Genomic DNA, 24106 nt, shown 5'->3' with positions numbered 1-24106 from the left:
GTGTGTGTGTGTGTGTGTGTGTGTGTGTGTGTGTGTGTGTGTGTGTGGCGTCCCATTTTTCTGCTAAAACCAAAGGTAAGAAATTAGATTTCCTAGACTTAATAAGGGCTGGTTCTTCCGAAGGCAACATTCATTTTTAGGAGAGAGTCACCGATTCAGAATTTCATAACCTTCTTTTTATAGAACATGTTTTTTTTAAGGTCTGCATCCCTGTACTCCTCAGTGAACTGTCTAAAACCCACTTTCCTTATAAACATAAGCAGTGACGGTTACTATTGATTCTCGACTGCACTTTCATGAAAGTGATTATCGGCGAGCTGTAAGTTGATGGGTCACTATTCATTGTGCTTAAGTAGTCCTACAGCTGATGCTGTCCGGTTCAGAGTCAGTTTGGGGAAGATAGATATCGAGAGCAAAAGAGGTTACAGACCGAATGGGTCTGTCTTGGTGTTAGAGGATATAGAAAAATGTGTTTCAACTTCAGTTTTATCTAAATTTTAGCACATTTAATCATAAACCTCCCAAATAAGTGACGCAAATGTGGTGATAATGATATGAAAAGCCTGTTGCAATTTGAAAGGCTGTTAGCTTACAAGCTCTTTGAGTGAATCTCTACCGGCAGAGGTGGTGGACCTTTTGCGTTGACAAGACAAGTTACCGTCAGCAAGAGTGCGAGAGTTTGGAACGTGACGCCACTGTGGAGTTCAAGATGCTGAGAAATTATTCATCACCTGTCAAAACCAGAAGCTGAACTGAACTGGTTCAGCTATAGGCGACAGAGAGTGAGCACACAGAGTGCTTCTGGGCTGATGTATTTTTTAGGCTAACAGGAAGGTTCGCGTCGCACTGGTTCCCTTCACAGAAAGCCCACGGGATGTTTAGGTTAATATTATCATAACCTCTGTGGCAAACAAACTTTTATGATACTTACACATTTGTTCAACAAGAAAATTTCCCCAAATTAACCCGATTTATAGGATTTTTGGAGCCTAAACGCAAACGGCAGAAGCAAACAAACTACACTGTGGTCGAATTTGTGGGGTATTTACTGATGTATTTTACATAGAAGCTGAAACATTAATTTGTCTGAATGCGCTGAATGTTACTTCAGTTTGTTTGCTACCTTCTCAGAGTTGCTGATAGCGGTAGTTGCCACCTGAAAGCACATGAATTGGTGCAGGAAAACTGTCAGCAATTGAGAACTCTGAAAATTGGCATATGAGTTTGTGAGGTGTCAGAATGCATTAGGCTCCAGGAACTCATGGGGTAGACCAAACCACAGTTGGGAACGTCCAAGGTTAAGTCTAAAACTGAAAAAAATGTATTTCAGCTCGTAAAACTTGCAGCCTTTTAGACTAATGCAGTAGCAGATGTACAGAGCAGGTGTTAGTCCCCAAGGTTTTGCTCCATGCATTACTAATGGCCATGTGGGCCGAGGTGAAAGCTCCTATGAAATTTTAAAAAGCTAACAGGAGAATTCATCCCTCTGAGCCGTCGTCTTCTCCTGAGCCAGTTGAGGCGTTCATGCTCTGGAAATGGGATTGACTGCATTTCCTGTCTCACTGTATAAATTGACACATTTTCTCAAAGGTGCTGTGGCATGAGGTGTCGAATGCAACCCTCCCCGCCATCTCAATGCAGCAGTAGCCTTCCTGTAGTTGGGTACAGCTGGAAGAGGTCAGGCGCTTACTGCGAGGCTTCCTGTCCCATTCTATGAGGGGAAAAACAGTGCAAGAAACCCCTCGAAACCTATTAGAAAACTGTTCTAACTGCAATTAAGGCTGTGTGTTAGTTTGTGTTTGGTAAATTATATCTTGAGGTTTGCCTATAGGGACAGCATTACCCAACACAGAACAAAGATATTCTGATAACACTAACGGCAAAGAAAACAGCTACACCTAAATCAGGCGTCTTTGTGCATTGAATTGATCAACATTGTTCATTCAAACTATGTCCTTTCATTCCCTCCCCTCTCTGTCCCTCCCCCCTCCTGTCCGTCTCAGCTGTCTTCTCCATCATAGGAAACCTGCTGGTCCTCATCATGGCAGTCAAAAGGTCCTCAAGGATGAAACCGCCGGAGCTGCTGAGCTTGAATCTGGCGGTGACAGACCTGGGAGCAGCTGTCACCATGTACCCCCTGGCTGTGGCCTCAGCCTGGAGACACCGCTGGCTCGGGGGAGATGCTATCTGCATTTATTACGCCATGGCAGGTTTCTTCTTCGGCATCGCCAGTATCATGAGCCTGACCGGCTTGGCCATAGTGCGCTTCATTGTGTCCCTCAATCTGCATTCACCCAGTGAGTAATTCAAGGCTAAAAAATCACTGATAAGAACACCTGATGATTTAAAAGTTGTCACTTGGAGGACATCACGATGCAAATGTTGCGCAGCACCTTCTAACTCGCGTCAACCCTGTTTTCCATGCTCCAAGAGACGATGCCATCATTATTCAAGGGGTGAATGTGACTGTGGCGAGGGATTAGCAGTAGCGATGAAACCCTCATAAGAGCTAAGAATATTTCACAAGACTTTTCAGTCAGTCTCCAAGGTTCTTCGAAAAGGAACAATAACGTATCTGCTTTGTATTCAAAACGGCATTTGTTTACTTCTACTTATTATTTCAAGCATTAGTATTTGAAATTGTATCAAAGTAGAAGTAGAAGAAGTATGTGTACATTTTATTTGGACCTGTGGTAACCATCTGTGACTGATTTTCGACATAGTCGTGAAATATTTCGGTCTTTTATGGTTCTGTTTAAAAGCAGTAGTTTTGCATTTTGAGAAATAAGCTTTTTTTAGCTTTACTGTATTTACAAGAGTGACGCAGATGAGGAGATTGATTCTATTCTCATGTTTTTCCAGTAAATAAATGGCTATGACCAGCAGCCAGTTAGCTTAGCTTAGCATAAAGACTGGAAACATAGGTAAAGAGTTAGCTGTCAATAGGTTAGTTACAGCTTCCGTCCGAGAAAACAGGCACAACGTAGCCCTCTTGTCACCCTTGGACAGAGCCAGACTCTGCTACTCCAGTTTCCAATCTTTATGCTAAGCTAAGCTAACCAGCTGCTGGCTGTGGCCATGTTTTACTGGACAGATATGAGAGTGGTTGAGATCTTCCCATCCAATTCTCGGCAAGAAAGCAAATAAGCGTATTTCCCAACATGTCAAAATATTCAAATGCCCCAGGTGATCACTTTTTGTTAAATGATCAACAATTCAGCTACGTGTTACCATCCCGGCTCTCTCAATAATGTCGTGCCTTGACACTTAGAAACATATCAGAACACCCCGCGTTGACAGCTAACCCTTTTCAAACTGACAATACCAACAATGAGCCTGATAAACAGACTGGTTTGACAGTACTGGCAGGAGATGAAGGAATTGACAGCAGGGGAAGGTTAAGGTTCTTGACTCCAGGCGTACCAAGAAGAACCTCCCGTGCTTACGTGCACATCAAATGTGTCATTTTTTTACATGTTGAAAAGAACCCCGCCTGCAAGCTATTATAGTAAAAACTACCAAGGCCATACTCATGACCCCCAGAGCTCTCCCCGTCATGACACACTCACGGATTAGAGATCCTGTAGAGTGTTTCCCTCAGAGGAAGCTTAGTGTTGTCTAGGACTTGGTACCAAAACTTTGATTTTGGCGACAACATTTTGGCCAGCCTGGTTTAAAAAAAGGTTGACGTGCACAGCTGTTACCCCGGTTACTCTGTGTATGCCGTGCGCTATTTTCAGCTTGACAGCGCGAAACATCACTCCAGTAAGAGACTGGAGAGCGGTGCGCTGTGATGGCTCTGTGTGCACTTATCTAACATGCACACATCAACCAAAACATGGGACATGTTTTTATTTAATTGCATGAATTACATCTAGTGCACACAAATGAGTAAAGCGTGCCCTCAATATATATTTTGTTTTCTCTACATAGCCAGTCCCGGGATAATTTTATACTAAATACAAAGGATCTTAATGAGACGTCGTTATTTATGTCTTATTTTAATCTGCTGTTGGTGCTTCTTAATTTGTTGTTTTATAGTGATGTGATTGTCTTTGTCTGTTTTTGAATTTACATATATGCAGATTATGTTCTTGTGTATGTTTGTGCACATATACAGTACATCCACTAATCTTTGTTTATGTATATTTAACCAGATACTGTTGCCTTTTTGCAGTCTACGTCTCATTTTGAGAAACTCAGGAATATAGCCTCTATTTTGCATAACATGTAAGCTGCTCCACATAGGTGCCTTAATAAAAGGGCTGCCTGTCTATAACATACACGGTTAGACAACAAAAGAAGCAACAAAACGACCAACCTTTCCTTTTCTTCTCTGCAGATGAGAAAGTCGGCTGGAAGAAGGTGAAGATGCTGTGCTTGTTGACTTGGCTGTACGCTCTGGTCTGGGCTGTGTTCCCCTTCATGGGTTGGGGACGGTACGGCCCGGAGCCCTTCGGCCTGTCCTGCTCTCTTGCCTGGGGACAAATGAAACACGAGGGCTTCTCTTTCGTCATCTCTATGTTCTCCTTTAACCTCATCCTACCTTGTGTCATCATCGTTTGCTGTTACTTTGGCATCGCCTTCAAGCTTTATTTCACCTACAGAAAGTCAAGCAACAACAGCAACCAAATCCCCAACATTGTCAAGCGCCATCGAAGGCTGTTAGTGGTGAGTCACTCTTTCTGATGAGACAGCGCTATCATTATAGGTCTGGGGACTCTCTGTGTATGTTGGAGTGGTGTCCGTCTGCGGACTTGAAGAGAGGGGGGCGTAACGTGAGGGGGGCGACTCTCAATGTTGCAGCTGTGGCTTGCTTGTTAACTGGCTAACTTGTCGAGTTCCACCATGCTGTCATGCTACACTGGTTACAGAAAATGAGCAGGACAAAGTTGGCTGGAACAAAACTAAATTCTCCAAATGAATCCTCCAACCCTCAAGTAATGTATTTGAAGATTGTGTATATACTGTACATACATATATATTCTTAATAACCGCTTGGAGTACAAGTAGCCTACCCCTGGTTGTGAATCACTAGTAAAGTGGTTTTAAAGCCACTCTTGGCCAACAGACATCTGTCAATTGTTTAATAACCGGTGGAATCTATTGTTTGGATTGTATAATTAACGGAGAAAATACAGGTCAACATTTTGTTCATATAAAACCTCAACAGATGGAAGGTAAAGGTGTCTAGCTGAAGCTAATGTGCAGCCCCGTCCAAACTAAACAAACAAATGGACAAAAAGTGGCTTTCAAATTTGACTTTTTCTACGTCATGTTGGACTTTAGCTGACTCTATCCTCTTGTTCTATTGCAGATCGCTGTGGTTATAAGCTTAGGTTTCATAGTCTGCTGGTCGCCCTATGCTATAGTAAGCATGTGGTCTATTTTACAAGACAGTAGCAGCATCCCACCTGAAGTCAGTCTCCTGCCGTGCTTGTTTGCAAAGAGCTCCACCGTATACAACCCTTTGATCTACTACATCTTCAGCCAAAGATTCAGAAAGGAGGTAAAGCAGCTGTGGCTGCACTTCGTCTCGAACCTGTGCCATGTCTCCAACAGCATCAATGACACCGGCATTTATATGGTTTGCACTACCGGTAAGTCCAATGTGGAAGTACTGTCTACTTTCAAAGAGATCACGGAGTGAAAGAATTTGGACTGAGAGACAAGAAAGACTTTTTAGCCTCATGAAGTGTTGTCTCACAAATGTTGTAGGTTTTTGTCTTTTGTCCAGTACAACAGGTGTGTGCTATTATAACATTACAAGCAGGTTAGCCCTGGCCTCTTATGTGTGCGGCCACAATGAATGAATGGAAGGGCATGTTTGCACAATATGTTAAAATGCTGTGAACGTTAAGCCAACCAAGCTATAGATTAGACTTAACTCTGTGCTTATAGGTGGCTATAAAATCAACCTTTATTTTCACACAATACAAACCAAAGGTTGTACAGAATATGACAACAACAAGAGGTGTTTACTTTAATGCTTCAGGTTTAATCTGTGATAGATCTTTCTTTTTTTTACACTACATCAGCATCTTCCAGAAAATGTTGATTAAGTGACAGATGGTAGATCATGTTTCATAAGTCTGCCTCTGAAAATGTTTACAAGAATAACGCATATTGTTCGTGTTTACCCTGTCTAATGAATGTACGTTGCTTTCTCCTATCATTTGTAGCAGCACTGTAAATGTTGTACAGTACAAGGAATGTGACCAGCTATTATATTTTAAGGATAAGATACGATTGTCACTATTCTTTTCATCTTTGTATTACAAACTAATTTGGACCAAAACCAAATGTTTTATTTATTTTAATTGTCACGTATAGCCATTAGACTAGTTCATGTCAACAAAATGCTTTTATGGCTCTTTTTTGTACAGTTTGATATTTTGGGAAATATGCTCATTTGGTTTCTTATTGAGGATTTGATAAGAAGATTGACACCACTTTCATTTTTGAGTAGGTTAAATATGACGCTATAGCCAGCTAGCTTAGCCTAGCATAAAGACTGTAAGCAGGGGGAAACAGCTAACGTAGTTCTGTCAGACAGGTGACAGATATCTGCCAAAAAGTGTTTTTATGCTTCAGTTTTTGTGTGAAGAAAACAAATGAGATAATACAATTATGTTATAGGATAACTTTATTCTCAATTTTATGACATTGGTCCATTATTGAGCGAGAACGCTGCAGATTGCATCCGCTAATCCGTTTGGGGCAACTCCTCACCGTCAATTCACGTCCTCTATAAGCGCTTGTTTTTGCCACTGACAGGTTCAGATTGTTATTATAAGTGTCTGATAACATTATGAAAGGACGCTACGGATCATTTTGAAAATATGGATGCGATGCCAGATTTCAGAAGGAGACTTCTCCTAGCTGTTGCCAGTCTTTGTGCTAAGCTAAGGCAAGCTAACTACAAGGGTGGTATCAAGCCTGTCCTTTATTTCTCAAAGAGAAAGCAAGTAAGTCGATTTCCCAAAATGTCTAACTTTTTATTTGAACGTTTTTGAACATGGAGTTGAGCTAAACAGTCCACGGGTGACTTTGGAAACAGTGGTGAACAAAACAGTCGGCTAGCTCGTGTTCTGGAGCTTTCGACCGCATCTCACAGTCCTCATTAGTATATTGGGTTTGCTCAGTTACCGTGAAACTTCTAAGTGGACGAGAAGTCGTATAGGTGCTCACAATGACAGAAGGTTTGAACCTCTACAGTTCCATGGCACTGGACAAATGCTGCCTCCCAACGAGAGCCATGTGATGCAGTCGAAGGCGCCAGAATGAACGAGTTACTCGACCTTTGGGATTGTTTCGTCAGTAACAATGTTAGTTCTAAGTCACAAAAAGCTACCTCAAGCTCTGACTTTACAGTTAGTGCGTGTTAAACATTTTGTTTTTTGGCCTTTTAATTGGATTTGTTATATAGATATATGTAGAGGATAAAATCAAGCTTTATTTAAATCATTTGCAACTTTGTAAACACTCTGAACTATGAAAACAAAAGCTTTTTAGAAATCAGTGTGTCGCCGATTTTCATCGTATCACCAGTTTACTGCCGGAAGTCACTGTACAGAACAACAGCATATTATTAAATATAACTCAGCTTAAAATAGGATTACTGTGTTGATAATCATGTTATGTCACTACACACCTCTCTGTGAGAACTGTTCTCATTTTTCTTTACTCAGGAAATGTATTTTTTTCTCATAAATCCATCTGCAGTCTAGCATTTCCCTTTTCAAACTTCCCCTTTCAATGAGCTTCACTGACTAAATAGTGTTTGCTGTGTAATGTGTAGCTCCTTTTTGTAACTACTGTTGACTGTGTTGAATTATTTCGAAACAATTGTGAATGTAGATCTAAGAAACTTGAGCATATTTGTGTGTCATGTTTTTGGAATAATGACTGACTGAATACAATTAAAAAATATGAATTCACCGTGATGGTTTCACTCGATCACACGTCAAGCCTCCATTAGGGTAAAAACAAGACATGAAACAGTTGCAACTGTGGGACTTGCATAAAATCACCTTCTCTGAAATTGTGACATTTAAGTCTGCTTTCTTAATTCCAAGACAGCCGGAAGGCAGTGCGCAAAGGATGGCAATATCTGTCACTGAGCGTATAAATCCATCTTAGGTGTGTCCAAAATGTCAATGTGTAAATTTGCAATCATTCCACACACACACAAATTACCATACTGTTGCATATATGGAAACATGAAATGCAGCTTAAGTGCCACATCCTCTGTAGAATAAAATTAAGTAAACTATATTCACATGTGTAAAAAGGGGGATGTGGATAACCTCAACCTGCAACATCAACCTTTTGGAATTCATGGCAAGAACGTTGTCATCTGGTATCTTTCGTCCCCGACTGCTACCCTCGACTCTCGACACACGGGCTAATGGTAATAGTAGTACACAAACTCCAAGTTTTAACAGAGGTTGATGGGCCTGTCATTATGTTTTACTGGTATTTGGTCAGAAACCAAAGAATAAAATATACCACAAAAGTATTACTGGATTACTATTGCATATGTAAAAAAAGAAAAGTGTCCTCAAGTGATGTCAGTTGAGTCAGGGTTGGTTGGGGCTGAAGATATGCATACTTATATATACACACAATTATTATTAGAGAAGAATGCATGGAATAAAATTAAAAAAGACGACATCACTGGTTCAACAGTGTTATATGGGTACAATTCTAAACCAGTTGAGCACAATACATTCTAATGGAGGCATGAATAAGCCAAAATTCATTGTAATCCATTATCAGTTTGGAGCAAAGCGGTGGACAAACCAACCAACAACGCCATCCCAGTGCCTCGTATGCCCTAGCCGGGCTGAAAAGAACGACTCCTATAGCACCAGATGAGCTGCAAAACATAATATTCTAGTTTAAATGTGGAATTCAATATAATCAAAAGGTGCTGTACTGAAATGACTGGGGGACAGACTCCATGAGTATAACTAACAGGACTGGGCGGAAGACAGGGAAAATAGTGTCAGTACAGCTTAGTACGGCTTAGCTGTTAACAGGGTTTATATTCAGACTAAAAGCTCCTCACCCTCAGCATTTACACCACCAACATCTCAAATTGTACTTTATTCTCCGATGATGAGATCAGCTCCAGGTGTGTGTTCTCCCATCAACATTCAGTTCAAACCTACCAGGCTTTAAAAACACATTGAATTCACCCACTTTTCCAGAAATGATTGAATATCTAAAGGTAATGCACATCATCTTTATACACAGTCACATTTCCAAGGTTCACATTCTTTATTTAGACGAAAGAGTGCTTCAGAATCTCATGTACAAAAATACTATTGTCAAATAGATTGTGATGACTGCTCTAGAGCTTTTTCTCTGAGCTGAAGTTGGATGAATTAAACACGATGCTAGAGGCGTGAGGACAAAAGAAGGCCACTTACACGATAGTAATATCCATCAACAGAAAACCCAGGGGTAGTAAGAGGTTAGTTCTGATGAGAGTACCTATCCATCTTCAACACACTGGCACTGAGAACACCCTGCTACGTAACTGAAGATCTCTCTCACACACACACATACACACATTTCACAATAAAAGCATTACGTTCTGAGTAGGTTTATTTAAAGTGATACGGTCAACGAGCAAAACTAAACACCATGTTAGTGATGTTCACACGAAATCAGCAATCTGAGGATTCTATTAGTAAAATGCAATGTTAATACATCACCAACCACTCTTTAATCTTTATGACTGTACATTCTGCGTTTTAACGGTGGTTACATGTTTTGTTTTTTTTACAATCTTTTGAGACGAAACTGTACAAAAGTGTGAGCTCCCACTTGTGGCTTTGTCGTTGATGCCACATGAACAGACGGTTCTTTAAGTTGTAGAGCGAGTTCACATGGCCTGCCGGATGTTCTCCAGGCTCTTCTCAATGCTGTCTATCACGTCCACTGAAGCTTGCGGGATCCTGGTTCCTGGGCCGAAGATGGCGCTCACGCCGCTCTGGTACAGGAACTCGTAGTCCTGCATACACACACAGGGGGAACACAGTTTATAGGAACTGCAGTTAATGAGAAATACATGTCGAGGAAAGAAGGACGTGCGCAGTCCCTATGGGATTACGTTTTTTTTCTTATGCTATAGCAGATTCAACCAGAGGTATCCTCAAAAGGAAAGGGATGACAGTAAGATCGATGAGAACAGGAAGGAACGACGAAGGAACGACGAATGAGCCTGCACTGCATGTGATTGAGGACATCCATTAATGTGGTAACGATCATCATCATGAGAGACTGGCTCTTTGTCCACATGACGGCAGGATAACATTTTATGTGCATAATTGTAAGCTTAATGCTACATAGCTGTTTTTTGTCAGAGCGGTGTGGATTTTTGCAGTCAAGCTGACACCATCATCTCACACAGCCTGAGGCTCATTTAAAGATGAAATCCTCTGGGCGGTCCTCTAGTTATTGAGAGAAAATACCTCGCACGTTCTGGGAAAATGTTTTTACTGACTTTGAAAGACGCCACGGCCCGCTTCAGACATAAGCTCCACTAGACTCACGACCCAATCACGGCCCTTATCGGAAAGCCTTCACTCAACGCAGCCACTCAAAAAAGAATTGCATTCTCGACAATTCAGAATAACCATATGAAAGTCAACCGTTACCTGTGGTGGGATGACTCCTCCACAGATGACCAGGATGTCGGGCCTGTTGAGCTTCCGCAGTTCCTTGAGGAGCTCGGGGACCAGGGTCTTGTGCCCTGCGGCAAGCGTGCTGACCCCGACGCAGTGCACGTCAGCATCGACTGCCTGCTGGGCAACCTCAAGGGGCGTCTGTTCCCCCGAGAGTCCGACGTGGAGAAACAAAGAAGAAAACACAACTTCTGAGTGAGGTGCACCAACACTGCAAAACACAGGCAAAAAAGTGAACTACAATCTTTTCAAATTTGTCATTTCATCTCGTTTTTCGTTCACCCGTCTGCATTAATGAACTGCTCCACTGACAAACAATCACAACATCAATCATCAGTAAGCTACTTATGTGAGCTCTATTACTGCGAGCTATCACAGAAAAGACAGAGACAGTACATTGATCCACTCAGAATCTGAGCTAGTTATCTGGAAGAAATCGTAAGAGGTTGTTTGAACTCTTGAACTATAATCACCCAACCGACGGTGTATCTGTATCTGCAGCGCGTGCTGTAAATCATTTGAAGGCTCAATGTCCCCGCCTCCTTGTGCATTTGGCTTGCCAACACTATGGAGTGTTATTTTATTTTTTTTGCCCTCTCAAGTCAGACTACAGTGAAACGTACGGTACGACATCATCAAATGGGGTTACATGTTTTTGGGGTGGTGTTAATTATACTTTAACACGGAGAATGCGAGCAATCAAACTACTTACAGACATAGATATAAGTGGGAATGGTCAAGAATGTTCTTACTCGTATTAGGCACCTTCAGCACTCAACATACTATACAGTCTACTTGCCTGTTAACCGTCTATTTTTTACCATTCATTGAGTAATTGTACTTTCCAGTGCACTCTAGTGTGTGACTCTGACCTGAAACAGTGGTCCGATGTCCACATCAAAGCCCAGGTCTGCAAACCCCGTGGCGATGACTTTGGCCCCCCGATCGTGGCCATCCTGCCCCATCTTTGCCACCAGCAGTCGAGGGTTCCTGCCCTCCTGCTTCTTAAACTCTGCAACTCTGTGATTTAAAAAAGAAATAGATAATATATAAATCACCCAGTGGAGCAATCAGTCTGTGCACAGTGATTGTAAAGATGCTAATTGGGTTTATTTCCTACCTGTTGAGGGACCGGGCGATCTCTTCATGCTCCCCGAATTCGCTGCGGTAAGCGCCGCTCACCATCCTGGTACTGGCCTTGTGTTCACCAAACACTTTCTTCATGGCGTCGGTTATTTCACCGACCGAACATCTGAGAAACAAAAATAAAAGACTTCCCGTTTCAATAAACTGAAAGCAAATATCCGTGTTTATTCATGTATCTGTATCATTTATAGTAGTGCAGTATTACCGTCGGTGTCACAAGGCAGAAAGATTTCTGTGTGTGGGCCTCATATACAGTAGTTGGTTGTATCAATACTTCATTTCACATGTGCCCAATAACCTTTTAACTAGTCACTATTAAATAATTGATATTGATTAATAGTTCCTTTAAATAGAAATCTGATTTTGAGTATTCTGGCAGCTGTAAAAAAAACATTTATCAAGCTTGAATTACAACATCTAAATATTTGTAATTTAGCTAAACTTAGACTTCTAATTCTAAAGTCATTTTAATTAAATCTGATTTTTCAGGACGTTTCTCACAAAAAGAAAAGAAAACCTACAATTGCTGCATTGCCACAGATGGGTTTGACTGTGACATGCTGCATGACCGCCTCAGTGTGAAGAAATATTGACCGCAGACATGTAGGGGTTGATGAACAAAAAACCCCACGAGGATTATCTTCTATGTACCTGGCTCGTGATGCCTCCACAGCCAGGGCCAAAAGGTTGCCCTCCCTGGTTTGGGCACACTCCTCAATGGCTGCCAGCCACTTCTTCGCTGCCTCTGGGTCACGACTATCTCTCACCTACAGCAGAGGAAGGAGGCAAAATACCGTAAACATGGTATTTGAAGTTTTTTATCTGCCCTGCAGACAGAATCCACTATATATGTGTGTTTAAGTACTCTTTAACACAGAAAATACATTTTATTACAGCGGATATTTTTGACTCATCATCGCAGGAAAAGAGCAGGTGTTGAGTATAATATAACATCAGTAATTTCAATGTGCCAGTGAGCTGTGCAGTGAGAGAGCATGCACGATAACAGAACCCTGGGACTGACACAGCTGAATGGAATGCGGCCATCAGTAATTAAGGATATTAGTTGCACCTGTGTTAGACAAGTCCAACATGTCAGACTTTGTCCATTTTGCTCTCTCCTTTTGTACAAGTTTTCTGAAAAGTTATGCAAATTAAGGATTACCTAACTTTTGGTGTATTTAGGAGAAATCTGCAGAAAAAGACAGTGTAATAAATGTGTATTTTGGAAGTTTTCTTTCTGCTAGTCTAGAAGAAGACTTGTTATGAAAGCAAAATAGCCCAAAAGTACACGAAAAAACAATATTTTTGCCTGTAGTCTCATGCATTACTATGTTAATGATAATATTTTGGCATTAATAATAAGTAAGAGTCTTACAACTGTCTCCTGTATAACCCAGTCCCCTGTAAGCCCTGATCACTGAACCCAGAGGCTTTAACCGACACCCCGCACAGTCAGCTGGACATAAACCTACAGATGTCTGACACAGATGCAGCCGATGAGAACTAGTGTGCGTTTGTTCTGCCCCCACAAACTCCTCAAACACTGAGTTCATAAGTACACCTCAGTTATTGCCCATCAAAGAACATGAAGGAACTGCAGAGCTTATGTCATAACATTAACCTCACATCCTTCACATTGATAATAGATTTGTGTTGATTAGATCAGTGTATATGAATTCTATAATGTATGCATGTGTATATATAAAATATACATATGATTCATATTAGATTGTTCTGGACAGAAGATGTTGCTTTTGTTTTAAGAACGGGTGCTTTCTGTACTGCAGCATGTAATTGCAACTCTCCAAGTTCTCTGGCTGAGCTGTGATGCACATGACCCCCCTTCACTATCTCCAGTCTGTACTGCTAACAACGTTAACAAGGGCGACAATACCAAAACAAACAAAGCAAATAACTAATGGATGATATGTGTGTAATATATAGCGGGGCTCAAGTCCTCACAACACATTACATGAACGTCTCCAGTGAGTAGAAAGTGCTTTCTTTGCATGCGGTATGGTAAACAGCAGCGCTACTCTTTAGATACCTCTCTTTGATTCTCAGAGGAACACTCACCTTTTTCAGCTTTTCAATCTGTTTCTGACGCACAAAGGTGTTATCTATAGACAGCACCTCCACAGTCTCCTCTTTTTCCAGACGGTACTTGTTCACCCCGACAATGACCTCTGACCCTGAAGACAAAGAAAAAAAACCCACGTGAGAAGATTACAGGCCAGTTCTGACCTGAAGCATCAAGACATCAAGCATAAAGGAGCAATGTATGACGTGTAACATCCCATCTCACCGTTTCTCAGTTAATCTCTTCTCCTTTAACTGTATTATTTCCTACATACATCTATCAGAAACCCGGTTTACACACTTCACCTTCACGTCAGGCTGAACAATGGCTCTCAGCTGTGATATAATAACTATTTATACATAACTATTGTTTACCACGGCTTGTCACGAGCTATTGCTTAACTACTATTCAGTGGAGATAACTTCAATTCTGGGAATCTATCTTTAAATAATTGAATTCTTGACATTATCCCTTCTGAAAATGATAATGTGATAATACCCTCCTTCACCATCTTACGGACCAAAATGCAGATGCCGTGTATTTCATGGCGAGCTTACAAAATAGTTTGTTGACAATAATTGCTATGAACATTTAAATGTTCAAAAGACTTAAAAAAAAACAGAAGCATTTAATTCATCAAAAGATCCCAAAATGTGACATCTCATGATCTGACCACAATGTAGGAGAACTAAAAATGATCGGAGAGCGTAACGTGTCAAATCAGAGCTGGAAACCAACGTCAACCGCAGCAAAGACCTGCTTGTTGGGCGACACAATGAATCACAGTTGAACGTCAATGAGTGCAGGCCTCAGGGGGTGATGGGGGAGAGATACACAATCTGTGAAAGTTCATCTGTGCTCCATCGCAGACACTTCTGGCATCATGTGACGCAAGTACAATCCCACAGAAACACAAAGACAGCTCAGTTAGTCTGCCTGATGACAAACCTCGTCAGATGCATACACATCTCATGGCACCAGATGATTTGTCAGGACAAACAAGACCAAGAATCAAAACCTATAACCTAAAAAAAGGTTAAGATGATTTAAATATTTCATGCCAAATTTGGAAATAAATGGGCAGATTTCGGACAGGATGAAGGAGCTGCACACTTGAATAAAACTTCCATTTGACATTCCGCTGTAGCTCTGATAAGTGAAGCACGAAGTACTGGAGGCAGAGGATGAAAAGATGAAAGAATGAGGGGCGTTAAGCCAATAAGCTTATGATACATTCATACAGTCGTACCGGAGTCAATGCGGGCCTGTCTGCGAGCAGCACATTCCTCAATACGAAGTTTGGGGATGCCCTCTGCCACGGCTCTGGCCATGCCTCCCACCTCTTCAATTTCTTTGATGAACTGTAAGAAGGAAAACACAGCATGTAAAAGAGGGACTCGATGACGCGATGGATTACTTCTGTAGACGTGTATACCGACATTCACCTCACAAGACAACATGGTTTCACTGACAAACCTTTAAAGCTTTGTTATAGACGTCGTCCGTAAGCGCTTCCATCATGTGCGATCCCCCCCAGGGATCGGCCACATTGGGGATGCCCGACTCTTCCTGGATGATGATCTGGGTGTTCCTGGCGATGCGGGCGCTCTTCACCGTGGGCAAACCCAGAGCTTCGTCGAACGAGTTGGTGTGAAGCGACTGGGTGCCCCCGAACACAGCTGCCATGGCCTCAATCACTGTACGGACCACGTTGTTGTACGGATCCTGAGAGGAGGGTTCACCGGAGAAAGTTCTGATTACTATTGGCTCAGTTTGTTTGTGAGCTTGATCTCTATTCACTTTAAAGGACTTTCATCTCCAACTTGTATTTACTTGTTCGGTGAGAGACCAGCCTGAAGTCTGGCAGTGTGTGCGGAGGAGCAGAGACTTGGCATTTTGAGGTTGGAAGTTGTCTTTAATGAGCGTGGCCCACAGCCTCCTGCCTGCCCTCAGCTTGGCAATCTCCATGTAGAAATTCATCCCAATACCCCAGAAGAATGACAACCTGGCATGAAAAATAACAATTTTATCATTTGTATATAGGCAAACCACAATTAAATGAGATCTAGAAAAACACTTCTCATCAAACTTCCTGACAATACCAGTATCCCAACCACCAGATACAGTCACATCTTCCCCCAGTGGTGCATTTTACTATAAATAGATTGTAGGAAGGCAGATTGAAAGCAATTCAGAGCATTAATATAGCAACAAACAACTGTTCGCTGCGTGAAGATGCAGAGGAGTAATGTCTCCCTGAGCAGAGAGGTAAGCAGCTCTCCCTCTGGGTGTTAGCCAAGCTTCTCCCTGCTTTGTCTACACAGCCAGGCCTGCTCTTTAGAGCACGCTCGTGTATACGAACGTGCCCCGCTGGCTGGCTCACGGCCCATATGTTGGTATGTTGTATTGCTGTTCAGTAATAAGAAACCGAACGGCTGACTGGCAGAAATGCCAAAATATGTAAAATGTAACCTTGAGAGTCTCTATGAACTGCAAAACATCCTATTGTGGTCACAATTATATATACATATCAAAAAATGAGCTATCATTATCAAAAATGTTATCTATATGCTATGCATTGATGAAGAAGAGACTACCAGTCATTATGAATTGAGTGTTAATGTTTCAAAGGAAAACGGGCATCAGTCAGCTGTGTGAAGAGAAAGCCCTGAAAGCCCTGAAAGCCTTCCCTAAAGACAGAGCGTCTGGAAGTACAACGTCTGTCAGAATAGAGTGATTAAGTTTCAGTCTTTGTGTGAAGCCAAGGGTAAGCGTGGGCCGCGAGTCCGACCCACACGAGATATTAGCTCAGGGTTGGATACACAATAGAGTGACGGCTTCATATTGATTGAAGGTGGCTGCCTGTGAGAAGTCACTTGGTGGAGAAAGGTAGAGCTAAACTGGGCCTTCAACGATGTTCCTAAAGGACCGCATGCACAATCACCTCTGCTATTATCTGAGCAACGGACACATGAAGAGCAGATAATGGAAGTACAAGAAAGGGAACAAGAATTGGACGGAGGGCGGGGTTGGTGAAGTGGCACAGTTGTGTAATTGACTGAAAAGACCATCTACTGTCTACAGTAGCTCCAAATTATAGACCAGTTACCAAGTAGGCAGCAAAAAGGTCACGCTACGGCACGCAACAGGCAGGCTGAGCCACAGAGATTATGGGTAACAGTAGGAATACTGAAGGAGCAATTGACAGAAAAAATGTCAGTAAACACACCCAATATTTAGCACCTTTAGCCAATTTTATCCTATTTTCTTCTGTCTTTCAAATATATATCATGTGTTCAATTGGAAATATTTCTATAAACCACTATTTGAATGGTTGGATTGGACCAGCAGCATTTCCATCTGTCTTTAATTGAACGCTGATTCAGTGTGTGAGGACCATCTGGTGTTGTGACAAACAAAGAGGAAGGAGATATTTAATGCAGTTAAATGCACACCAGGTTAATATGCACGAGTCAAACATGCACAGCGTCAGTGGAATATTAATAAAAGGCCGACGTCATGCATGGCTGAACTTGTGAGTGGAATACTGAACTGGGTAGTTATTGACTGACAGCACAAGCTCCTGTTCAAAAATTTAGTGTAAAGTGAATGTTGTCACATCAAACCAGTAATTAAACCAGTAACACCATTTACTGCTGGTGGTGCTAAGAGCCATGTCACACCTGAGATAAAAGTGTCATGGCTGACAGCTTGTGTCCCTGGAGAGTCTTTTGCTCGCTTTGTAGCATTTTGTTTGTTGCGTTAACTTAATGCTTGATTACAGCTCTTCCTGAATGAACATTGGCAGTAATATTGCAGGTCTTTGTGATGCATTTATTGGGAAAATCTATAATGAAACAATATATAAAAGTGCATTATCTGGCCATAGCAGTGAGACAGAAATATGAAAATCAACACTGTTCCTCTCCACACATAACAAGATATGAATATGTTGTACCTTGGGGCAAACTCGTCGATGGTTAAGCCTGCTGTCAGACCAGTGCGGCAGTACTCCAGGCCGTTAGCGATGGTGTAGGCTACTTCCAGGATGGCATCAGCTCCAGCCTCCTGAAGATGGTAGCCACTGATGGATATGGAGTTGAACTTGGGCATGTGCTGGTAACATGGAGAGTCATTGAAATCAGCTGAACTCCCAATACGATGAGTATTACATGAACAACACGGCATAATGTAAGCACCGCACAAGCAGATTACCTTAGTGGTGTAAGCGAAGATGTCTGCGATGGCGTGCATGGAAGGCTCCGGGGGGAAGATATAGGTGTTGCGTACCATAAACTCCTTCAAAATATCATTTTGAATGGTGCCAGTGAGTTTGGCTTTAGACACGCCCTGCTCCTCTCCGGTCACTATAAACATCGCCAGCACAGGGATAACCGCTCCGTTCATTGTCATCGAAACGGACATCTTCTCCAGTGGGATTTCATCAAACAACATCTTCATGTCTTCGACTGTGTCTATAGCGACTCCGGCCATGCCGACATCACCGTGGACTCGGGGGTTGTCCGAGTCATAGCCACGGTGTGTTGGGAGGTCAAACGCCACGGAGAGACCCTGCTGTCCGGCTGAAACGAAAGGAGACATGACATATATATGACTTTACAATGCTTAAGTCATGCTTAAGTCATTTTAGTCTTCTTTAAACTTGTTTTATAAATATTCTGTGTCATTCAAAGTGTAACCTCTTGTATAATTAAGTTTGAATCTACAGTGTTTCAGCTACAAATGTAAACGTACACAACAACAAGATCTACCTTTGATGTTATCTTTATAGAACTTGTTGCTCTCCTCCACAGTGCTAAAGCCAGCATACTGCCTGATAGTCCACGGTCTGTTGGTGTACATGGTAGGATAGGGCCCCCTAGTGTATGGAAATACTCCCGGCAATTCATCTGGCCGGTCAACTGAGTCTGCCTTGGTGTACACAGGCTTAATGTTGAGTCCCTCAGGCGTGCGCCAGATCAGATCTTCTGGGTTCTTCCCCTTCAGCTGTTTCTTAGCCAGACTGGCCCATTCAGGATGCAGCTCGTCCTGGTCCTGACACGGTGTGGAAGTGTGGATCAGAGCACGGTGTGTGTGCGCTGAGGAGACGGAGGCTCTCACCAGGCGCCGGGCAGCCATCGCTGCACATGCCCTCTGTGCAGTCAGCATGCTTCAATGTTGACTCAATCAGACGCACATGGATCACCTGAGGCAGACGATGACAAACGGACAGGAAGTGGGGGAAATTATTGTGATGGTTGCATGTTGTCAGCTGGTTCTGAGGTAGGAGTCGAACTGTGGTGGAGGTGTCAGAGAGGAAACTACTCAGTATTCTGGACAATGCCTCTCATCCCCTGCACATCACACTGAAGTCACTTCAGAGCCCCTTCAGCCGTGGACTGAGACCACAGAGGTGCACCACTGAACGCCACAGGAAGTATCTTCTACCTGTGGCCATCAAACTATAGAACTTCTCAGATACTTACAACAATAATAGTAATAATAAAACATTTCAATTTCATGTGCAATATTATTTTCATTAATCTATGTGCAATATAACTTTCTACTACGTTTTCAATATCCCTCTCAATATTGCTTTTCTATTTTAGTTTCCATTAAGCACTGGTGTTAGTATCACTTTGTTTACCTTACTCTTATTGCTATTGTGTTTTATTTTGCAATGGTGTCAGTATTATTTCTTTAACACTTAATGATTATTATATTGTTCATATATGTTTATATTTTTTAATTCTATTGTTTTTGCAGCATCTCATCCACCAAGCAGCGTATCTCACTTACAGTGGGACATCTTAGTGTTGGTTTCCTGTAAAGTTAACTTTGTCTCGTTAGATAATTAACATAAGCTCAACCGTTAACATAGCACAGTCTGACACACACGTGTCCTTTACAGACGATAAAACCTATTATGCAAACCTGACACGTAACTTCTCAGTAGGTTACTTCCCAGTCAGTCAGCCATATTGAGAATAACTCGTACAGGTGTGGGCATGTTTAACCGTTACTTAACCAGCAGCTTGGATGTGATGCAGACACTTAAAGAGATGACATTGTTGCAACATTTGACAACCTTTGCAACGAGGCTAGCTAGCTTAGCATTGTCGACCAGCTGCACCACCCAGATATCACCTTTTAGAAAAGCCAAAGGGCATATAATGATTAAATCCCTGTGGAAGACTGTGCCAACATTTTCAATGAATAGTAAAAAAGGCAAACGTGCAAGTTAATGTTGACATAAAGTCAAGTTATATAGCAGTTAGTTGCTCTAGCTAACCGTGGATGTTAGCTTGCACTATTAGCATTCGTTTTAAGGAACCACATAATCGCTAACATGAGACACTTTGTTGCAGGCAACTAACGTTAACTACATTTTATAACACTTATTGTTTCACATATATTAATATCATTTCCTGACCTTGCCGTCTGTTATGCTTTTTCAAAGTGACGAGAAGGCGTGTGTTCGTCTGTCCAATGAAGTCTCATAACATCACCTGTTAGCCAATAGCCTGCTAGCGTCAGGCAGTGAACTGTGACCTCGGACACCGGAAGTAAATAGTCAAAACAAGATTGTTGAATTTCGTAGAGATAAACAATGCCGCCTATTATAAGCGCGTTCAATAATGTTTTATTTAAAGTTTCATTATTTTAGTTAACTGTGTTCCTCCCATTTACTTTTTAGGATACTAGTCACAGTTTATACTTCATTATTAGTGCAATGAATGGAGACTGCGCTGGTGTGCTTTTTCTTCTCCATAAAATGTGCCATTAGGAGGCGATGTTGCTGCAGAAGCACGTGTCTAACATGCTATTTTGGTTCTTTCCATTATCCCTATTCACTCCCCTCTCAAAATCACACACAGGACACAGACATCTCAACACAATACAAGCCATTTTTATTCAAGACTTGGTCAATCAACTGTAATAGTAGCAATGGCTCTCATAGAGTTCTGTAAAGTATTGGATTGGGTTATATTGGACAGGGTACACTTGCAGTACATGTTTATATGAGGGATATAAAATATATACTACACATAGCAACGTCATTCAGAGCATTCAGCAGGTCAAACCTTTATCAAAGTGGCAATGCAGACAGTGGTATATAATGCCCAGGTGAGATACAGAGCAGTAGTTGTGTACTTTTAACATAATGTACCCTTCATCTGTTGTTTAAACTGTAAGGCAGTATATGTTTTTGATTGCAATGTAGTACGGCTTTTCATCAGATGACGGATTTCCTCATGGTTCCACAAAATGTACAACTTTAAATGAAATCAAAACAAAATAGCATCTCTGACTAACAAACAGAAACCAAACGGTGATGGTGTGAGTGTGTGAAAAAAAGTCTTGTATGATGTGAAATGTTTCCATGCAGGATCTATTATGACAAGATGGCAACAAAGCAGCAGTAGATGCATTTAAAAATTGAACTAAAGTAGACTGTAGAAATCAACAGAGTAAGTGGATGGTGGGTATGGTCTCCCCTGTGGAACGCAGACCTCAGCAAGCTTCAACCTTTGTATTTAAACTCAGGCATCACTCCAGCTTGAGCAGCTCCACATCGAATATAAGTGTGGCGTTCGGGGGGATGACCCCGGGGTGGCCTGTCGCTCCATAAGCCATGTCTGGTGTGCAGGTGATTTTTGCCCTCTGGCCCATGCTCATCTGAAGCGTAGGAGAAAAGGCAAACATGACTGAGAATACTGCTGATGTTCTCTTTTTATGCTGCTTTAAAGCCCCAAACACCACTGGTGTATGAAATTCAACACAGAGCGAAATCTAATTAGCTTGAGATAAGAAATGCATCGTAGCCATCACCGTCTTTATTTTGTTTTCTACATGGAAATACAATTTAAAGCAGTTTTCTTTTTTTCATTTGGTGTTCAGAGTTCCTCAGGGAACATTAGCTGGTTGGTATGACCTTTTTTCATACCAAATACCCCTTTAAATCCCAAATATAACTGAAAACATGGACTTCTAGCTTTAATCAAAAGGGTTGAATGTAACATAGTGATGTAATGAAGTTTCTCTCTTACCTGTGCTACTCCTTCCTCCCAGCCCTTAATGACCTCACTCCGTCCAATCTTGAACTTAAATGGCTTGTTCCGGTCTCGGGAGGAGTCAAACTTCTTCCCATTCTGCAGCATACCTGGCAAAGAGGAAAACACATTCACAAAATGCAGAGATCAGTGACCCATTTGGTGAAGAAACTACCCATTCGGGTCGTCTGAGATCGATTAAAGACTGAGCACACTTATTTTTAAACATCTGCATAGTTAAATGCTCTTCTGACCAATACTGTACCTAACCTTAAATGCATTATCGCCTTTTATCACAGTGTGGCGCCAGATCAATGCACGCCCTTTCCTCAGTAGCTAATGCTTAGGAAAGAGGCAATTTGAGATTAAAAGGAATAAAGTCTTTGTGGCTCCAGTCTGAGGAATTATTCTGGCGGAGGCTTCTTATCAGGATCTGGGGTCTGTTTCAATTACGCAAATGAACAAAGGGAATGTGAACCAGGAAGCATTGGCCTGGTTTAGTGGATTATTTTTAAAGTTAACTAGGCCATTGCTCGCCTGTATGTAGACCACAGGGAGAAAAGGGTAACAAAGGCGGAGCGGTGCCGGACTGTTCCTGCTGAACACCGACAGGCTGTTTTGATCATAGTCCAGTACTATCTATGTATTTATTTGTTACATTGTGTTTTAATAAGTCAAGCCTGATGTTTCCTTTCTCATAAAAGAATGATCCCAGTCACTTCCACACTGTGATTCATATCGCTCAGACCTAACACAGGGCACCAACAAACAAACAATAGCATATGGTAGTCAGCAAAAATAATGAGCATGAATTATTATAATGTTAGTCTTCATCCGCATAAAGAAACCAATCTATATGAGTTTTAATTTGTGTCAATTTCCTACATTATAGCTGGCCGTCTGGGAGAAATACATTGTTTGTTATATATTTATAAGAAGTCAGCAGTACACAATCCAGTCTGGGAAATGAATGAATGCATCTGGTTATATTAGTCCTTCGTGGGCAGCAGTACTTTGATCTGTCTGGTGTTTAATGCCCTGCATTAGACGAAAACAGATGTTCATGTTTCTCAATTGAGTTTCCAGAAAATGCTCTACATTATGCTATGAATCAATATTCTGAAATAAAATGACATATATCATGATTAGATATTTTCATCCTCATCGCCTACTCCTAATATAAATATTTTTTTCTTGGAGTCAAACATCCACTTGCTTTTTTGGATTAATAGTCCTTTGATTCATGTTTATCTTGTCATAATTCAACCAGTGTGAATACTAGGCATTTAAAGTTGTGTGCTCACTGAAGCCATCCAGTCATATGAATGTTGGTACTGTACTGCTTCTCCTCTTTCACCCCCCCCCCCCCCAACTTAGTAGGTCTATTATTTCCAAGAATCACAGCGGCCCATATATCAGCGAGCTCGGACCACCTGCTGCGGGGCATTCGAGTAGCGGGGAGGCGACTTGCGCCAACTGCAGAGAAGCAGGTTCAGTTTACGGCAGCGGTGGCTCCACGCAAGGAAAGTGGAGACTGGTAATGTTCACGGGTGGGAAGCCAGTGAGGGATCATGTCCTAGTCGTTGCACTGGTTAGGCTTAATGGTTCACTTTTATATTGGTAGAAAGGCTCCTCCGTGGTAGGCTAAAAACTCAATCGTGGTGGAGGAGGCAGCAGCAGCCTGCAGAGGGGTTAACAGCAACAGGGACCGTGGGACACACTGCCAACTGGCTAGAACCAGTTTGAGAAAGAAAGAAAAACACCACCTGCTCCTTGTTTCCTGTAGAAACAAAATATACAGCAGCATTGCTCTAGAGAGAGATGTGGATTCCAATATGAGTGACAGCATGGCAATGCATTATGGAATGCCCTATGCTACCATTCATTCTTGCTGCAGGATATATAAAGACAGCAAGGCTCAACAGGTGCGTGTTTCACTCATGGACGTCGGACTGTATGTTGCAGGGAAAAGCAAAAACATCCAAACTACTCGTAGACCCCCATCAGTGCTCCGCTATCACTCTAAGCATGGGTGAGGTCTCTGGCCCGTCCCTTCCTGAGGCTGACTCCCACACTCTCTCCTCCTGAAAGGCTTTCACTTGGTAGTGCTCCTCTGGCTGGATCTG

General features: G+C 42.0%; 3 protein-coding genes across 3 annotated transcripts in view; 1 reads left to right on the top strand and 2 right to left on the bottom strand.

Annotated features, from left to right (window-relative positions):
* opn8b (opsin 8, group member b) overlaps positions 1–7812 on the top strand; it is an 11677-nt gene extending 3865 nt beyond the window's left edge. The window contains exons 2-4 of the mRNA XM_031866220.1: positions 2004–2297; positions 4343–4671; positions 5318–7812. Coding sequence (XP_031722080.1) covers positions 2004–2297; positions 4343–4671; positions 5318–5650 — 956 coding nt within the window. The 3' untranslated portion in view covers positions 5651–7812. The remainder of the gene's footprint in view (positions 1–2003; positions 2298–4342; positions 4672–5317) is intronic.
* A 1458-nt stretch (positions 7813–9270) lies between these two features.
* Positions 9271–20459, bottom strand: mmut (methylmalonyl CoA mutase). The gene is made up of 13 exons (XM_031866267.1): positions 20360–20459; positions 18699–19132; positions 18142–18509; positions 17885–18042; positions 15760–15931; positions 15403–15651; positions 15176–15287; positions 13923–14038; positions 12495–12610; positions 11818–11949; positions 11570–11717; positions 10671–10838; positions 9271–10024 (listed from the first exon to the last, which is right to left on the bottom strand). Exons 2-13 carry the CDS (start codon positions 19093–19095, stop codon positions 9896–9898), a joined length of 2265 nt encoding a protein of 754 aa, XP_031722127.1. The 5' UTR covers positions 19096–19132; positions 20360–20459; the 3' UTR covers positions 9271–9895.
* A 357-nt stretch (positions 20460–20816) lies between these two features.
* Positions 20817–24106, bottom strand: part of fkbp1b (FKBP prolyl isomerase 1B) — a 7080-nt gene continuing 3790 nt past the window's right edge. Inside the window, exons 3-4 of the mRNA XM_031866297.1 lie at positions 21978–22090; positions 20817–21606 (exon numbers count right to left, since the gene is read on the bottom strand). Coding sequence (XP_031722157.1) covers positions 21478–21606; positions 21978–22090 — 242 coding nt within the window. The 3' untranslated portion in view covers positions 20817–21477. The remainder of the gene's footprint in view (positions 21607–21977; positions 22091–24106) is intronic.

This window comes from Anarrhichthys ocellatus, unplaced genomic scaffold (assembly GCF_004355925.1).
Source record: "Anarrhichthys ocellatus isolate YVR2014 unplaced genomic scaffold, GSC_Weel_1.0 scaffold34, whole genome shotgun sequence".
Taxonomy (NCBI): Eukaryota; Metazoa; Chordata; class Actinopteri; order Perciformes; family Anarhichadidae; genus Anarrhichthys; species Anarrhichthys ocellatus.
The sequence above is the reverse complement of the archived record's forward strand: the minus strand, read 5'-3'. Positions and strand labels throughout refer to the sequence as shown.

Bases quoted from the DNA above. Each gene is read 5' to 3' on its own strand.
- mmut (XM_031866267.1), bottom strand. From the start codon at position 19,095: ATGCTGACTGCACAGAGGGCATGTGCAGCGATGGCTGCCCGGCGCCTG. The intron at 15,288-15,402 runs GTTTGTCAGTGA...TCCTTCTTACAG, and splicing joins TCTATAACAAAGCTTTAAAG to TTCATCAAAGAAATTGAAGA. The intron at 10,839-11,569 runs GTCAGAGTCACA...TCGGGGGAACAG, and splicing joins ACATCGGACCACTGTTTCAG to ACGCCCCTTGAGGTTGCCCA.